The sequence below is a fragment of the Anabrus simplex genome, chromosome 1, assembly GCF_040414725.1.
Source record: "Anabrus simplex isolate iqAnaSimp1 chromosome 1, ASM4041472v1, whole genome shotgun sequence".
Lineage (NCBI taxonomy): Eukaryota > Metazoa > Arthropoda > Insecta > Orthoptera > Tettigoniidae > Anabrus > Anabrus simplex.
This window is the reverse complement of record NC_090265.1, coordinates 733,655,846-733,672,599: the sequence shown is the minus strand read 5'-3', so window position 1 is coordinate 733,672,599 and position 16,754 is coordinate 733,655,846. Positions and strand designations below refer to the sequence as shown.

The window sequence follows — 16,754 nt, the reverse complement described above, 5'->3', positions numbered from 1 at the left end:
TGGCTGGGAACATGCCCACAAGGAGGGTATTTTGAACATTATCTTCAAGTTGCTATGAGTTGAACACTATTATATTGCCAAAATTTCCATATCTACATTCCTTATTTCATGGTGTTTGGATATTTTTTTCTGCCAGTATATATAATAGTACCTAATATACCCATTCGAGTTCAGGTATCCTGGTAGTTTTACGTTGTTTCTAATGAATAAACTCTGAAAAGAATATGCCATCATCGATGTGGTAAAGGACTGGTCCCCCACTGTTTGTTCAAGTACATTCATGTTTTTGTTGATTGGGTAAAGGAATGTAAAAGGACATGATGCAACATGTTTCATATTCATTATTTTCTGCTGTTCACAACAATACTAAATACATCAGCAGTATCACAGCCTGTCTTGACCACTCTGTACCACTTTTTATAAGCTACCAATGTCGAACAGGTAATGTGTCATTGTAAAATGCTTGAAAGACTTTATGTAAAAATAATACGTACAAATGTAAGAATACAAGTGGTATAAGAAATGCTTTGACAAGTATCAATCAATACTGATCTGCATTTAGGGCAGTCGCCCAGGTGGCAGATTCCCTATCTGTTGCTTTCCTAGTCCAATATTTTAGGTACCTAACTAGCCCCATATAAATAATGAGTGTGGGAAAGTTCTACAACTTGGTCTTGGTTACATGTGTCCATTTATTTGGTTTTGCATTTCTTCTATTGAGGTTTGTTTCCACCAATATCATTAATGATTTCATTACTAATTAGACTTTTGAGTATCTTCTCAACACTACCTTTGATCGAAACAAATAATACTGCATAAAGATCATGAATTTCAGTGAGGTTGCTGGCGGATCATAGATTCCTGAGATCATTTTACCCAAAAATCTGAAAAATAAGTTTGAATGACAGGTCCCTGACCACGTTTAAAGCAATTTGATGTTGCCTATAAATGCATATTTCAGCCATTTTTATTGTTTTGGTGATATTTTGCTCATTTCAGTGATATAAGGTCATATTTGGTTATAATTTCAGCATTTTTGTTTAAACTGAGGCGTCATTAACAAGGTACATGTTATCTGCGTCGAGTTTCAAACACAGGATTTCCGAATAGTGTAGTAGATATATTTTTCTTTCTTTTCATGGAATAGGCAGGTAGCAGGTTTAGAAGACCTGATTCCAAGAAGGCGTTGCTCTATGGGCGTCTTTTAGCACATCTTTGTGGACAAGTTAGATTGCGACACTGTACACTTGAGGTCATGGAACATGACGATAGTGCGTTTCCGCCTTTCAATAGAATGTCGCTCCAGTAGATATATTTAGCTCAGAAGCAATTAGCAAAACAAGGAAACGGCATGTTATATCTCGCCCAGTTCTTCCTTGCAGGGTCGAGTTAAAGCTCTTTTGCTCTTGCAACAGATTTCAACAGATTGGTCACACTTGTAGTACTGCAGTGAACTCCATCAAGGCGAAAGTGAAGTGTAGTGAAGCTGTAAAGTTAAGAAAGTATGTGAAAGAGTTCGGTGAAGAGACGTTCAGTACTGACGGAACAATTCTTTTTTGTAAAGCATGTGAAGTTAAGGTAGTGGCGATAAAGCGATTTAATGTGCAATGGCACTGCGCTACGGCTAAGCATAAAAGCTGCGTGAATCGAAAGTCTTCTGAATACAGCTCTCAAGACAAAATACATGAGGACTATTACATCCACAGCACTGTTGGTTTGTACTGTTTATTTTAGTAATGCTGTTGTCATTGTGTTGTTTGATACACAGGATGCTACTGCTGGCCATCACACAAAGCCAATGAAGCCAATTCATCTGCTCCACCTACTTGCTACCTTCCCTTAACTTCTTCCACAATCCTAATGGACTCCACAAGGGACCCTCTACCACAGGGACTTTGACTTTGTGCTGGGAAGACTTGGGAGTAAGGAGATGAGATGGTCGACTATGTGGTATGTCATCATAAGACGCTATTGTTGCCTACACTAATTCTAATTTTTCGAAGTGCTTCTTCATAACAGGAGGGCAAATAACTTTTTCACAATGTTCCTTAGTAACCTTACTAAGTTTGTTGACTCCAGCTCCTACAGCAACCAAACCAGAGACGACATAGTCCGGCACCAACTGCAGCAGATTTGATGTGTCATTTAGTTTCAATTTTGGATGTCTTGTCGGACTTCATCAATGTCTTAAATACCAGATTGTTTTATTTACTATTGATTGTATGTGAGCATATGATTTCCAATTAGACCTTGGCTGAAGATGACCCAATGTATGTGAGGTCAAAACTAGTACCAGTTATATAGTACACTATACAAGCTAATGGCATTAAATAGGCGGACCCTTCTCTATCCTTTGATAGCGATCAATTGTCAATATGGACCATAATGAAATTCATAACTTATGATGACATACCACATAGTCGACCATCTCGTCTCCTTACTCCCAAGTATTTCCAGCACAAAGTTCAAGTCCCTGTGGTAGAGGGTTAATCCAAGCTCTCGAGACAAAATACATGCGGACTATTACATCCACAGCACTGTTGGTTTGTACTCTTTATTTTAGTAATGCTGTTGTCATTGTGTTGTTTGATACACAGGATGCTACTGCTGGCCATAACGATGACAGCCAGTGACTTGTCAGCCAGTGCTAAACCATGGGAACTACAGAAGGAGACAGTCAAGGTGATCTTTGAGGAGTTCTATGAACAGGTAACTCACTACTTCTGTCTTCATTTGGTTACAATTTGATGATTTCTAACCAGTGGTGTAGTTTACTCCTTATAACTCTTGGCAATAATAACTAAGGTCAGGATTCCAAAAACACTTAAAATAGGTAAGTACATAGGCACCATTATGTAAAATAAGCAACCAAATAGGCATGAAAAAATTACCTATAATTCAATAGTACACTCAATGACTATGGTAGGAATTTACAAGTAACACATTTTTTATGTTTACTTCATTTGTGTTCTCTTGTCATGAAGAATGTTTCTGCATTGTGAGAAGAATCTCCCAACATCACACAAAGCCAATGAAGCCAATTCATCTGCTCCACCTACTTGCTACCTTCCCCTAACTTCTTCCACAATCCTAATGGACTCCACAAGGGACAAGCATGTCCCTCCTCTCCAGCTCTGTCACAGCTTGCTGAATTTGCCTTCAGGAATGCCAAATGTCATCAAACCAATGGGCAGGACATGGCTTTCTTGGCATCCTCATTGTCCATAGCCTGAATTATATAGCATTGCAACAAAACAACTTACCACAATACATAAATTAATAGGCCTGTAAGTGCTACAACCAAATGCAATCGTAGTATCAATTGAAAAAAAAAAAAAAAGGACAAATGGACGTACTTCCTTACTTGGCAGAAAACTACACTTCAACTGGTAGTGAAGTTGGAATATCCAGTGATCCAGTGCATCAGTCAAGAGAACCGGAAGATTTCTCTTTAGGCATTGCCAAACACACTTCTTCAAAGTGGATCTCAACACTATCTCAATACAAACCATCCAATGACTTGCAGCGAGTGGGAGGTAGAGGATGTGGGTGTGTACAATGTAGTTCAACATCGACTGGTTCTTACATATCATTTTATGAGATGGGAGGGTCGGAAGGATTCGTGGTGAAATAGTTTGTTGTTTCTTCTGAACTAAATTCCCGAAGTGCTACTTCTGGAAAGTTCCTGAGAATTCTCCTTATTGTTAGTGGGGTAAACAGATGTTGAGAAACAAGAAAATAATTCTGTCAACCCCAACAGCTAGAATAAAATACATTGGAAGAAAATTGGCTTCATTAGAAGACTGTCAAATGGTATTAAATAGGCAGAAACCACTGAAATAGGCATTATATGCACAATTAAGCCGACAAATTCTTGCTTAAAGGAGCCTAAAATAGATTTATATCATAAAAGCCTACATTTCTGTACACAGGAATAAAATATGCAAATAGGCAAAATTTCATTGCTAGTACTAATACTGTATAATATTGCAAAACTAAAGAACAGAAAATTAACAAACCACCATCAGCAGGCCTGAAAATGGCTGGGCATGGTCGGCCACTGACAGCTTCAAACATACCACTTAGTCCAGCAGCTCGTCTCCTTTCTCCCAAGTCTTTCCAGCCCAAACTTTGCAACAAATTTGTAATGCTACTCTTTTGTCGGAAATCGCCCAGAGCAAATCAAACTGCTTTTCTTCGGATTTTTCCCAGTTCATGAATCAAGTAATCCTGGCAAGGGTCCCATACCCTGGAACCATATACTAGTTGGGGTCTTACCAGAGACTTGCATGCCCTCTCCTTTACATCCTTACTACAACCCCTAAATACCCTCAAAACCGTGGTGCAGAGATCAGTACCCTTTATTTACAATCCCATTTATGTGATTGCCCCAATGAAGATCTTTCATTATATTAACACCTAGGTACTTACAGTGATCCCCATAAGGAACATTCACCCCATCAATGCAGCAATTAAATCTGCGAGGACTTTTCCTATTTGTGAAACTCACAACCTGTTTTTTAACTTGTTTATCATCATACCATTGTGTACTGTCCATCTCACAACCTTTTGGTCATTTGGCAGTTGCTCACAAACTTGTAACTTATTTATTACTCTGTACAGAATAACATCATCTGCAAAAAGCCTTATCTCTGATTCCACTTCTTTACTCATATCATTTATATATATAAGTAAACATGAAGGTCCTATAATACTGCCTCGAGGAATTCGCATCTTAATAATTACAGGGTCAGATAAAGCTTCTCCTACCCTAATTCTCTGAGATCTATTTTCTAGAAGTATAGTCACCCATTCAGTCTCTCTTTTATTTAGTCCAATTGCACACATTTTTGCCAGTAGTCTCCCATGATCTACCCTATCAAACGACTTAGATAGGTCAATTGTAATACAGTCCATTTGACCTCCTGAATCCAAGATATCTGCTATATATTTCTGGAATCCTACAAGTTGAGCTTCAGTAGAATAACCTTTCCTAAACCTAAACTGCCTTCAATCGAACCAGTTATTCATTTTGCAAACATGTCTAATGTAATCAGAAAGAATGCTTTCCCAAAGCTTACATGCAATGCATGTCAAACTTACTGGCCTGTAATTTTCAGCTTTATGTCTATCACCCTTTTCTTTATATAAAGCAGCTACTGTAGCAACTCTCCATTCATTTCGTATAGCTCCTTCTTGCAAACAATAATCAAATACGTACATCAGATATTGTACTATATCCCAACCCATTGTCTTTAGTATATCCCCAGAAATCTTATGAAACCAGGTGAGTTGGCCATGCGGATAGGAGTGCGCAGCTGAGAGCTTGCATCTGGGAGATAGTGGGTTCGAACCCCACTGTCGGCAGCCCTGAAGATGGCTTTCCGCGTTTTCCCATTTTCACACCAGACAAATGCTGGAGCTGTACCTTAATTAAGGCCACGGCTGCTTCCTTCCATTCCTAGGCCTTTCTTATCCCATCATCGCTATAAGACCTATCTGTCTCTGTGCGACATAAAGCAACTCGTAAAAATAAAAGAAAATCTTATAAATTCCAGCCGCTTTTCTAGTTTTCAACTTTTGTATCTTATTGTAAATGTCATTGTTATCATAGGTAAATTTTAATACTTCTTTAGTATTAGTCACTTCCTCTATCTGTACATTATCCTTGTAACCAACAATATTTACATACTGCTGACTGAATACTTCTGCCTTTGGAAGATCCTCGCATAGACACTTACCTTGTTCATTAATGATTCCTGGAATGTCCTTCTTGGAACCTGTTTCTGCCTTAAAGTACCTATACATACCCTTCAATTTTTCACTCAAAATTTTTATGACTGTCAATTATGCTTGCCATCATATTATCCTTAAGTGACCTCTTTGCTAGATTCAATATCCTAGTAAGTTCCTTCAATTTCTTCTTACTTCCACAGCCATTTCTAACTTTATTTCTTTCCAACCTGTGCCTCCTTTTCAGTCTCTTTACTTCTCTGTTATAATATAGTGGGTCTTTACCATCCTTACCACCTTTAAAGGTACAAGCCTGTTTTCATATTCCTCAACAATTGCTTTAACCCTCTGGCCTACCATTACTTGTGAAAGGAAATATTCCCTTACATACCATTTATTTTTCAGTCACTTCAACATAAATGAGACTAATCACATACAGGAAACTTGAAGACACACACGATAACATTTTTTAAAGTTTTATCTTTTTATGGTTTGGAGAAGTCATGTTTTGCATGGTACACCAAGAAACAGGTACCTATCAACATGGAGGTCAACCGTGCATTTGATGCATTGAAAAGAGGTTTCCTTCTGTACGTAACACACCTTGCATTGCTTGGATGGCACTAATTTCTTCTCTATAGGGGCATTTTTGCATGAGAAGTGTCCAGAATGTTGACTTTGAAGTCTCAATGGGGTGGTACCAGTGTGGGGATGGCCTCTGCTGGGGTATTGTGGTATTTGAGCACCTTCTAGGTAGTGTTCTGCAACACTGATGCAGAATGCTGTGAAGTGTTTACTCTTCATTGTTGGGTTGAGAATTTGCCAAATGAGAAAGGAATTAAATAATGCCACATCAAGGAGATAGAAGTACATCTTTTTATAGCCTTTCACATACTTCCTCATGAGTGGGAAAGGCACCAGTCGCCTATCGTGAGAGTCGACCCCATCTATTCCACCATTATAATCGACTGCCAGGTTGGGTTTCAGCTTCTTCTTCCCTCGTTTTGATTGGACTGTAACAAAATCTGGTCTATCGTGCTGAGTTGACAAAAACTGTACACGCTTTTTGTTAGTCCATTTTACGTCTAGGATTTTGTTCGCTGAAGCAAAAGTAAGTTCCCCTTCCTTCTGCTGTGTTTTCTTCAACTTAGGAGACATATATTTCCTGTTTACCCTAACCGTGCCAATAGCATGTGTGTTATGTTCCAGAAGAATCTTGTACAAAGACGGTGTACTGTACCAGTTATCCATGTACAAAGATCCTTACACTTGTCAATAACAATCCTCTCACTAACTAACAAATCACTGTAGGTGGATCCTCCCTCATAATCCTTCCCAGTATATATTTTGAAATAGCAGCAATAGCCGTTCTTTGAAGAGCAAACTTTATACACCTTTATACCGAATCTTGCTCTCTTGGATGGATTATATTGAACAAACAACAGTCTACCTTTGAATTTCATCATCGATTCATCAATGCAAATATTTCCTCCTGGAGTATACACAAACTTGAATCTGTCAAAAAGTAAATCCGTAACAGGTCTAACCTTTCTTAGTTTGTCATGCTTTGATTCAGAGGAGTCCATACTAAAATGGAAGAATTTGTTTATAGAAACGAAGTGCTTGAATGGTATGGTTTCACTAAATATGGGAGTTTCTATTAGGCCTACTCTACGTTTTGACTAGTTATCTTGCACTGCAGGCTTTTTTGTCTGCGACATAAGAATACACAATGCAAATGAGCTTTTAACTCATCTATAGTAACAGGAAACCAATGTTTTTGTTTGTTAATATTACTGGTTTCAAGGGAAGCAGATAAATTAGCAAGAAATGCAGAGGCATTGGCATTGGTTTCCTTTGTAATGTGATCCCAGAACGGTGGGATTAGAAATTCATTCACTATATCCATTTCTTTTGGATTATTCCCCAACCTCCTCCACACTATAGAGTGAATTTCAGGAATTGGTTTGCATGTTACAGAAACAGGCGTAGTGGCAACAAGATCCCAACTCCAAGTATCATTACTAGAGTCCTCACCCACTCTTGTTGCATTCTGGTTTTGTCCCATAGTTTCTATTGGCACTCTCACCTCGGAACTGATATCGGAATCCCTTTCATCACTGTCAATTGAAGAAGAAGAAGAAGAAGAAGAAGAAGAAGAAGAAGTATGTTCACTCTCCAGAGAATCATTTCCACTTTCAACATCACTATTTTCAATCCAGTTATGAATAGGGATGCCATCATGTTTGTTTACAACTTGCGGCAAATTGAGGTGCTTTTTATTTTCTGTATTTCAGCTCAGTATTTACACAGAGAAAATAGCTTCAGGTATCATTTGAAATCTATCAGGTAGGCTGCAAAACAAACAGAATAAATCTCTCTGACCAGCTAACCACGATAATGAACTTATGAATTTTCCGTGTACCAGGGCGAAAGTGTCATCAAAGTATGGCAATGGGTTAAACCCATCCCAGAGTCTGTTTATATTTTTATTTACCATTTTCCACCTATCATATTTATTTTTTTAAACTCCCTCATGCCTGCTTTATCAGCCATATGGTACTGCCTAATAGTCCTACTTTTAAGACCTTCCTTTCTATCACATTTATTTTTTAACTATGACAAAAACAGCTTCGTGATCACTAATACCATCTATTACTTTGGTTTCTCTATAGAGCTCATCTGGTTTTATCAGCACCGTCTCCAAAATATTCTTCCCTCTAGTTTCTGAATCAGGTGTCGTTCCCATATTAACTTATTTGCCATTTGTCGATCATGCATCCTGTCGTTCGCATTACTTTCCCAATTAACATTTGGTAAACTGAGATCACCCGCTACAATCACGTTCCTTTTCATATCGTTTCCCACATAGCTAATTCTGAATCAGCATCAGCGCTACCTTTTCCCGGTCTGTACACTCCAAAGACATAAAGCTGCCCATTATCTTTAGAGTCGAGCCTTACACCTAGAATTCATGTTTGTCATCTTTAACTTCTTTGTAGCTTACAAATTCTCCTTTCACCAGAATGAATACTCCCCCTCCTACCAATCCTATCCTATCTCTGTGATATACACTCCAGTTCCGTGAGAAAATTTCTGCATCTATTACAGTATATCATTTCTCAGCCATGATTCAACTCCTATTGCAATATCTGGTAAGTATATATACTATTGAATTACTTAATCCTATTACTTTCGTTACAATACTTATGCAGTTCAACACTAACATTTTTATGTCACCCTTACTTGACTTCCAGATCCCCCTACCCTGCTCCATAGACCACCCCTTTTTCCTGAATGTACCTCCCTATAACCCTTCAAACAAATTTCCTAACTTATATGTACCACTACCCATGCAATTGCATCTTATAAATGAAATTCTAGGGGGTCTGTTGTCTTTATTGTCATTTATTTTGACAAATTTTGAATATCTATTTGTTTTAGGTCAATTCATGACCATATCAGTAGCTTTTTAGCTTTTGTGTCTGTCTGTCTATTTGTTTGCCTGTTTGTTCCACCATCACAGGTAAATGTCTGAATAGATCTCGACCTTACTTCATATTTAGAGTTTACTCATCCAGGGGCAGGTTTTGATATGCATATCATTTAAAAATCACTGAACAGACTGGAGGTTTATAGGAAGACCAGAAGAGAGTTTTTTTCAATTTTCTCTTACACTATCAAATATATCTTGGCCAAACTTCATATTTAGAATCTTCTCATCAAATTGCAGGTTTTGACATGCACACCATGTAAAAATTCCATCACTGAATAGACTGGGGGTTTTTATGAAGACTAGAAGAGGTTTTTCTCATTTTTCTCTTACACTATTGATTGTATCTAGAACAAACACTTCATATTTATAGTCTACTCATCGAGGAGCGAGTTTCGATATATATATATTTTTTTTTTTTCTCCTATCTGCTTTACGTCACATCAACACAGATAGATTTTATGGCGATGATGGGATAGGAAAGGACTAGGAGTGGGAAGGAAGCAGCCATGGCCTTAATTAAGGTACAGCCCCAGCATTTACCTGGTGTGAAAATGGGAAACCACGGAAAACAATCTTCAGGGCTGCCGACAGTGGGGTTCTAACCCACTATCTCCCGGATGCAAGCTTACAGCTGCGCACCCCTAATGCATATAACTTTTAAATAACCGAAGGGAGTGGGGGTTTATAGGAAGACTAGAAGCGTATTTTCAATTTTCTCTTACACTATTGATTATATCTCAACCAAACTACATATTACTCATCCAAGAGTGAGTTTTGACTATTGATTTTATATATATATATATGCAAAACACCCCTTCATTTTAAATAATTTTGTTATGTACATAATTTTACTTACCCTTCAAATGGCTACTATTTTCTACAGTTTTCATGCTCTGCAGCCAGTGATGGACACCCTTGTAGACATACAGTTATTTGAAGGATCCCTAACATGAGAAAATCGGAGGATGCATAATATTTCGTTTGCCTTGAAAATTAATCCCACCAAATGTATCTGAACACTGAGGTAACATGAGGTAGAACTTTTCTCTTTGGTGTCTGTCTGTCTGTCTGTCTGTCTGTCTGTCTGTCTGTCTGTCTGTCTGTCTGTCTGTCTGTCTGTCTGTCTGTCTGTCTGTCTGTCTGTCTGTCTGTCTGTCTGTCTGTCTGTCTGTCTGTCTGTCTGTCTGTCTGTCTGTCTGTCTGTCTGTCTGTCTGTCTGTCTGTCTGTCTGTCTGTTCCTAAAAGTGGAAAACTGTTGTACTTTCTTCAACCAAACAACATATTTGGATTCTACTCACCCAGGATTGTGTTATCAGATGCATATGATGTAATGGTAATCACATGGATTTGGTATTTATAGGAAGATTATTCTGAAATATTTTTGTTAACATTAGGTCTATCAAAAGTCTGTATACAACAAACGTTTAAGAATATGTTATTTACATTCCTTTATGCCATGTACGTTTTTATCGTATGACGGATAATAACAGAGATGGTTACAAAAATTTGGATTTTTAGTCCAAGTCCCATGGGACATGTCCTGCATGTCACTTCAAGGTGGGCAACGAGAAAAACTAAAGAGCCATTTTACTCTTTTTGATAGGACAGGTATTAAGGGAGATATCATCAATACCAGAGCGCCACGCCAGTGGTCAGAAGTAGAAAATGCAACCTGGGAACCATGGAGAATTTTGCACAACTTTGGACCAGAAACTGTAATGTACAATAAATTCAGAAATTACAACTGAATAAAATGTTGTAAACATATTAACAACATATTATGCATTGAAAAAAGATGGATGAATCAAATTTCCCTCTACTGTATGTTATCTCCTTTCAATATGGACTAGATATGAAGTTTTTAATGTTGAATTTGTTCAACTTCATCATATTACACGTTACTGCCATGTGCTTTCATAGGAAAATATCATTTTAACATGTCGCATTAAACGTGTGAATAGAGCCATGGTACTTCGAATAAATTCTTGAAGGAAACATATAATCCACTGTAAATTCCCGTGTGAAGAACGGGTAGAAATGATAGTAAACAATAATACACTCATATGAAACTCGAAATCAAAAATCAACACAAAGTGTTGGAAACAGAACCAACGCCTTGGCAGTGTGACAGATGGTTCCGGATGGTGTTGAGAGTAACTACAGTACATGGAATGGAACAACGAATGATAAAGAAAAACCACACTATAATCTAACATCACATTTAAACAAATGTAGTAATTGGTTATTTTTACTTCAGTTTCCTTTGGGCATTGACGCACAACTTACGCAGGAGTATGAATCACATCCCACTCTGGTCAGGCCTACGACAAAACACTGGTTTCACAGAGCAAACACCTCAAAAGCCTTACTCCTTATTTTTTATAAGCTCTATTGATGTGAGAAATCCAGTTCCCTTATTAGGAATTTAGACTTTCCTTAAGGACAGACTCATGGGTTACACACTGTTATACACCACAAATTAGTTGCAGTGATATTGAGGAAGCTCCTTTTAAATAAACTCAGGAAGAACAGATCAGAGAATAAAAATCATTATTTGTGGTGATATAAATGCCTATGAAAATATAATGACCATAGGTAGACTAAGACCAAGGAATGCTGAGTGAGCTGAACTTCTTAATTTCTACTGTCATTTAAAATCTTATAAGAAGCAGAATGGAATAATGTAATAATAATTTAATGTTATTGGGTTTACGTGCCACTAACTACTTTTATGTTTTTTAAAGTTGTCACATTAAATGTAAATAGTAAATTCAAGTATTGATGCCGAATATTCAGATCCACTGTGATGTTTTTCCAGGGGGACGCAGAGCGCGCTGCAGGCCTGGAGCCCATTCCAATGATGGACCGCAACCAGCCCGACCAGCAGGCTGCATCACAAGTAAGTGAGCAAGGGCCATCTAGTAGCAACAAGCTGCAATCAGGACTGTTCTAACTCGCAATTTCCATTCTGAGTCTAATGTCTGAAGGAAAGCCCCCACAATGTTGTAAATTACTGTTATGTTGTGAAACTGTTTTTAACATGGATATGATTTTGGGATTAGCATAAATAAATCATTCAGCAGTGATAAGAAACAAAGGTTATGAAACAGAAGCAACAATACAGAAAGGAGTGAGGCAAGGCAAAGAGGAATTTGGAAAGGGAATCACAGTCCAAGGAGAGGAAATCAAAACCCCAAAATTTGGAGATGATATTGTTATTTTATCTGAGACTGCAGAAGATCTAGAGAAATTTATGAATGGTATAGATGGAGTCTTGGGTAAGGAGTATAAGTTGTCCTCTACATGGCGATGAAGATTATGCATATGCGTTTGACCGAAGGTTTGGCCCATTAGAGAGTCAGTCCAGGGCAGGAGCAGGTGCATCAACTCAGCAACAAGACAGGCGAGTTACTGCTTGGAGGTGAAGACTCGCTCCTGTCAGTAGCACACACGCAGAGCTACGGGCTCGCAGACAAGTCCACAATTTAAATTCGTGCCGTTAGATGGCAGACAAGTCCAGTACATGTTACGTAGATACAGTATAAAATATACACGCAGCATTCTGGGCGAAAACAGCTTCAAGTCTTTCCATCCCCCAAACAATATGGCAACGTAACATTCATTAATTTGCTGTCAGTATATTAATAGCACTACAAAACAAATGATGATAGTTTGATAAGAACAGAGAAAGGGATCAGAGATGAAAAGAAAAGTACTTCAGCATGTTATTAAATGGAAATGGAGACAACACCACTACCACCACCTGTAGATTAGCTGAAATCCAGAAAAACCAACACCCATTAACATAACTTGAAGTTGAAATAGCACTGAAGAACATGCGAAATGGAAAGTCCTCCAGCTTCGATGATCTCACCTTAGATATGACAAAGGCAGCTGCAATACCAGGCTTAAATTGGATATTATATAGTGTGCTCTCAGTGATCTGGGAAGAAAACAAAATCCCAGAATATTGGAGAAAAGGAATCGTCATCCCACTTTTTCTAAAAGGGCAACAGACGGAAATGTGGAAACTATAGGGGTATAACCTTGTTGTCACACGCACTGAAGGTGTTGGAAAACATCATCAAAATGAAACTTAGGAAGATGGTGAAACCTTTGATTGAGAAGGAACAACACAGATTCAAGAAAAATCAAAGTACTGTGGATCTCACCTTTGCCGTAAGAACGCTTGCAGAAAAGTATTGGAAACACAGAAAGAATCTTGTGATTGCATTTTTGGACACTGACCCTCAGAACAAGATCTGGGAATATCTGGCAGACCTCAAAGTGCCAAAGTACCTACCTGACTGACAAAGAGAAGCTGTGTTCAGATAGGCAATGGACGATCAAAATGGTTTGACACAGAGAGGTGTCCAACAAGAAAGTGCCCTATCACCACTCTTGTTCGTAATAATAATGGATAAGATCGTGAAGTACATCAATAAAATAGATAGCAGACCAAATTCCCTGGTATTTGCTGATGATGTGCTCTTATGGGGAGAAAGAGAAGCTAAAGTACAGAAAAAACTCACTGAGTGGAGTAAAATGTTTAAAATGTTCTATAACTTCGAGCTGAAGATAAGTAAAACAAAGACTGTAGAAATCATATGGGGAGAGATTAGGACTATAGGCCTCATCCACTGCCTGCTTGTTGTTGTCCATAATGGATGAGGCTGGCCTCCCAGATCGACCGGTGTCTTGTGTGCACCATTCCACAATGGTGGTTTTGACAGACAAAGTCTTCATTCTCTGATGGATGTCCACCAGTGTTTGTCCAAGAACAGAATAACATCACGTTGGTCCTGTTTGGACAGATTTGGTAATAATGTTGCCACAGTTCACATGGCTGCATTTAATGCACGCACCTTGACACGACACAACTGCCACACTAATCCCTTTGCCTACATGTCCATGCTCACATACCTGCATAGGAGTCACACTACATAGCATGTCTGCTGCAGCAGTGCCTCAAACGGAAACTTTTTGATCGTACCTTATATATGTTACGAAGGGCCGTGTTTTACACTTTATTTTTTTCTACCCAAATGAAGTACATTACACATCAGTTGTTACGTCCACCTTCTCAACATCATCTCTTAGCAACTGTATGCACTTTTGCCATCGATGTGTCAATCTCTCCAAGACCTTGCTAAAACCATTCTTTCCGAGTACTGCATACCCATGCCTTGACAGCTGTGTCCAGTTCTGCAAAATCTGCAAAATGGCGACCACGCAGAGGTTTCTTCATGTTCCCAAATGGGTGATAATCACTAGGTGCCAAGTCGGGAGGTGGACTGCCCCTATGCTTCCACTGCATCGATTGTTTTTCGTTTGTGGCTCATGGTAATAGAGCCATGTCTCATCACCAGTCATAAGCCTAGCCATGAAATCAGCTGGATCTTGATCATGGCTTTGCAAAAGTTCTCTGCACATGTCCACACACCTCTGCTTTTTGTCTGCAGACATGAGTTTGGGGGGGTTTTGCAGTTGATAATGCTACCCTCACTCGATTCTTCACCTTCCATTTTGTTCTACCATTTATTGTTGCTATAATAGTTATAATCCATCTCTTATTCCTTCACCAAAAAATTGCTAAGTCAATAGAAGCACCAGCGTGTGCAATTCCTGAAGAAATAAAACTGATAGCCTTCAAAGCTATAAATAAAGACAGTGTCTTTAAGCCTTAATAGGTTTTACCTACTCCTTTAGAATTGCAGTGTAGGAGTTAGTAAATTTTTAATAGACTTGAATGTAAATGTTTCCATCACCTTCTATAATTTGTTTACCAACTACTTTGAAATTATTAGCTTTAATTGTGAGAGTGTTAGGAGGTTGACTTGGATATGAGGTATCTAAGCTTTCTTTATCTTATAACTTATTATCCTTAAAGGCATTTATAGGCCGCCGAGCACGGGCTCTCACCCGGCCGGACGGGCCTTCACTAGGGATCGGGTCCCTTCACCATCCATCGTCACATGGATGACACCTTCTCCAACTGTAAGTGGCCGTGCACAATCCGCTGCAGAGTGTTTCAGCTTATTCCCATGGCTGCCTCCATTTCCGTTGTTTCCTTGTTTCCTTGTTTCCTTGGACGGCCTCTTTGCCTGGGCAATGTTGACTGGTGTTGACACTGTCACATTCCTTCCAGAACTGGTTCCCTTGTCCACAGACCTTCCACCCAGTTGTAAACTGTTTTCCATGACGATGCATGTTCTCCACCGACTACCACCAAGCACCGATGAATTTATGCAGTGGTCACGCCTGCTTGTTGCATAGGAACGAAGTCGTATAGCGCTGTCCCTGACAGTTGCTTTCCATGCTGTCTGCTCCTGTGCTGACAGTGTTGTCATGAAATGGCTATGACGAGTGCATTTGTTGGCCCCTGTGTGTGTGCTGCTGTAGTTACATGTCACCACCTTCAAAACTGAAATGTGAACCATACCCAGACGTACAAAAAATAAATAAAAATAAAAAACAATATAGTATTCCTCCTGTTGTGTTCTGATAATTTGCTCAAAACTGTATGTTATCACTAAATAAATATTTGATAGATTTCTGTGTCTTCTTTATGGAACATGTGTATTTTCTCATTGTGTCCTGTCTTGTATTGAAATGTTTCTGATTTTTTCAGGTGGGGTTCTTGATGGGGATATGTCTACCATGCTACAAGCTCATCAGCGAACTAATACCAGAGACGAGCCCCATGTTGGAGCAGTGTCAGTCGAACCTGGAGCGTTGGCAGGAACTAGACAAGCAGCGCAACAAAACACAAAGTAAAACTTGAAAGGACGTGCGGCTGTAACCAGCGATTAGTCACGTCAGCAGACGCCGCTCCTTCAGTGTTGTAGCGCTCGGTTCTTTTGTAATCTCTCCACTGATGTGGTCTTTGTGTACTGTGAACGGAGAAGTTCTCGTGTTTCAAGCTGTATATCACTGAAATATATGTTTATACTGTATACGTATGTGTGTGTGTGTGTGTTGAGTATTTTATCTGGTATATGCGTGATTTGTAATGAACACTTCTTCACATCAGTGTCTATGTACAATCTACATGGATGTTAGACAGATTACTGAAGAAATTTGTATCTAGGACGTCACAGATTGATCATGAGTGGTTATCAAGGGAGCTTTTCGGGCTTGACGTTCAATGAAACTTGGTCAACATTCTAAATTTAACTCCTCAGTGATGCGGAATATTCGAGTATCACTTTACCCAATAGATGGGGGAAACTGATGTATGAGCCCTAAGAAAATGCTGGGATGTTTAAAATTTCACTCTGACAGTAGTTTAGCTCAAATTATTTTCAAAGTTTACAGTAGAGACTCAAAAGAATGTAGTTTGTATTCATTGACTTTTGTAATGTAGAAGAGACCTTCCACATTTTATACACAATGAAAGTGACATTCTTGCATTTGCATGGGTTGTTTCACAATGCAATGAAAACTAGGACAATTGTTGCCTCACAAACTTTGAGTGGAAGAACTGGGAACATTCACTGATTGGATGATTAGTTCATGATAAAGA

General features: G+C 38.8%; 1 protein-coding gene across 4 annotated transcripts in view; it reads left to right on the top strand.

Moving 5' to 3' along the window:
* LOC136872814 (probable 3',5'-cyclic phosphodiesterase pde-5) overlaps nucleotides 1–16,470 on the top strand; it is a 1,073,569-nt gene extending 1,057,099 nt beyond the window's left edge. Inside the window, exons 15-17 of one of the 4 annotated variants that reach the window (XM_068227550.1) lie at nucleotides 2,598–2,709; nucleotides 12,048–12,128; nucleotides 15,861–16,470. In XM_068227550.1, coding sequence (XP_068083651.1) covers nucleotides 2,598–2,709; nucleotides 12,048–12,128; nucleotides 15,861–16,013 — 346 coding nt within the window. In that variant the 3' untranslated portion in view covers nucleotides 16,014–16,470. Of the gene's footprint in view, nucleotides 1–1,768; nucleotides 1,861–2,597; nucleotides 2,710–12,047; nucleotides 12,129–15,860 lie in introns of those variants that run through there. The other 3 variants (XM_068227549.1, XM_067146655.2, XM_068227551.1) reach the window with 3 other exon arrangements.
* The last annotated feature ends 284 nt before the right edge of the window (nucleotides 16,471–16,754 follow it).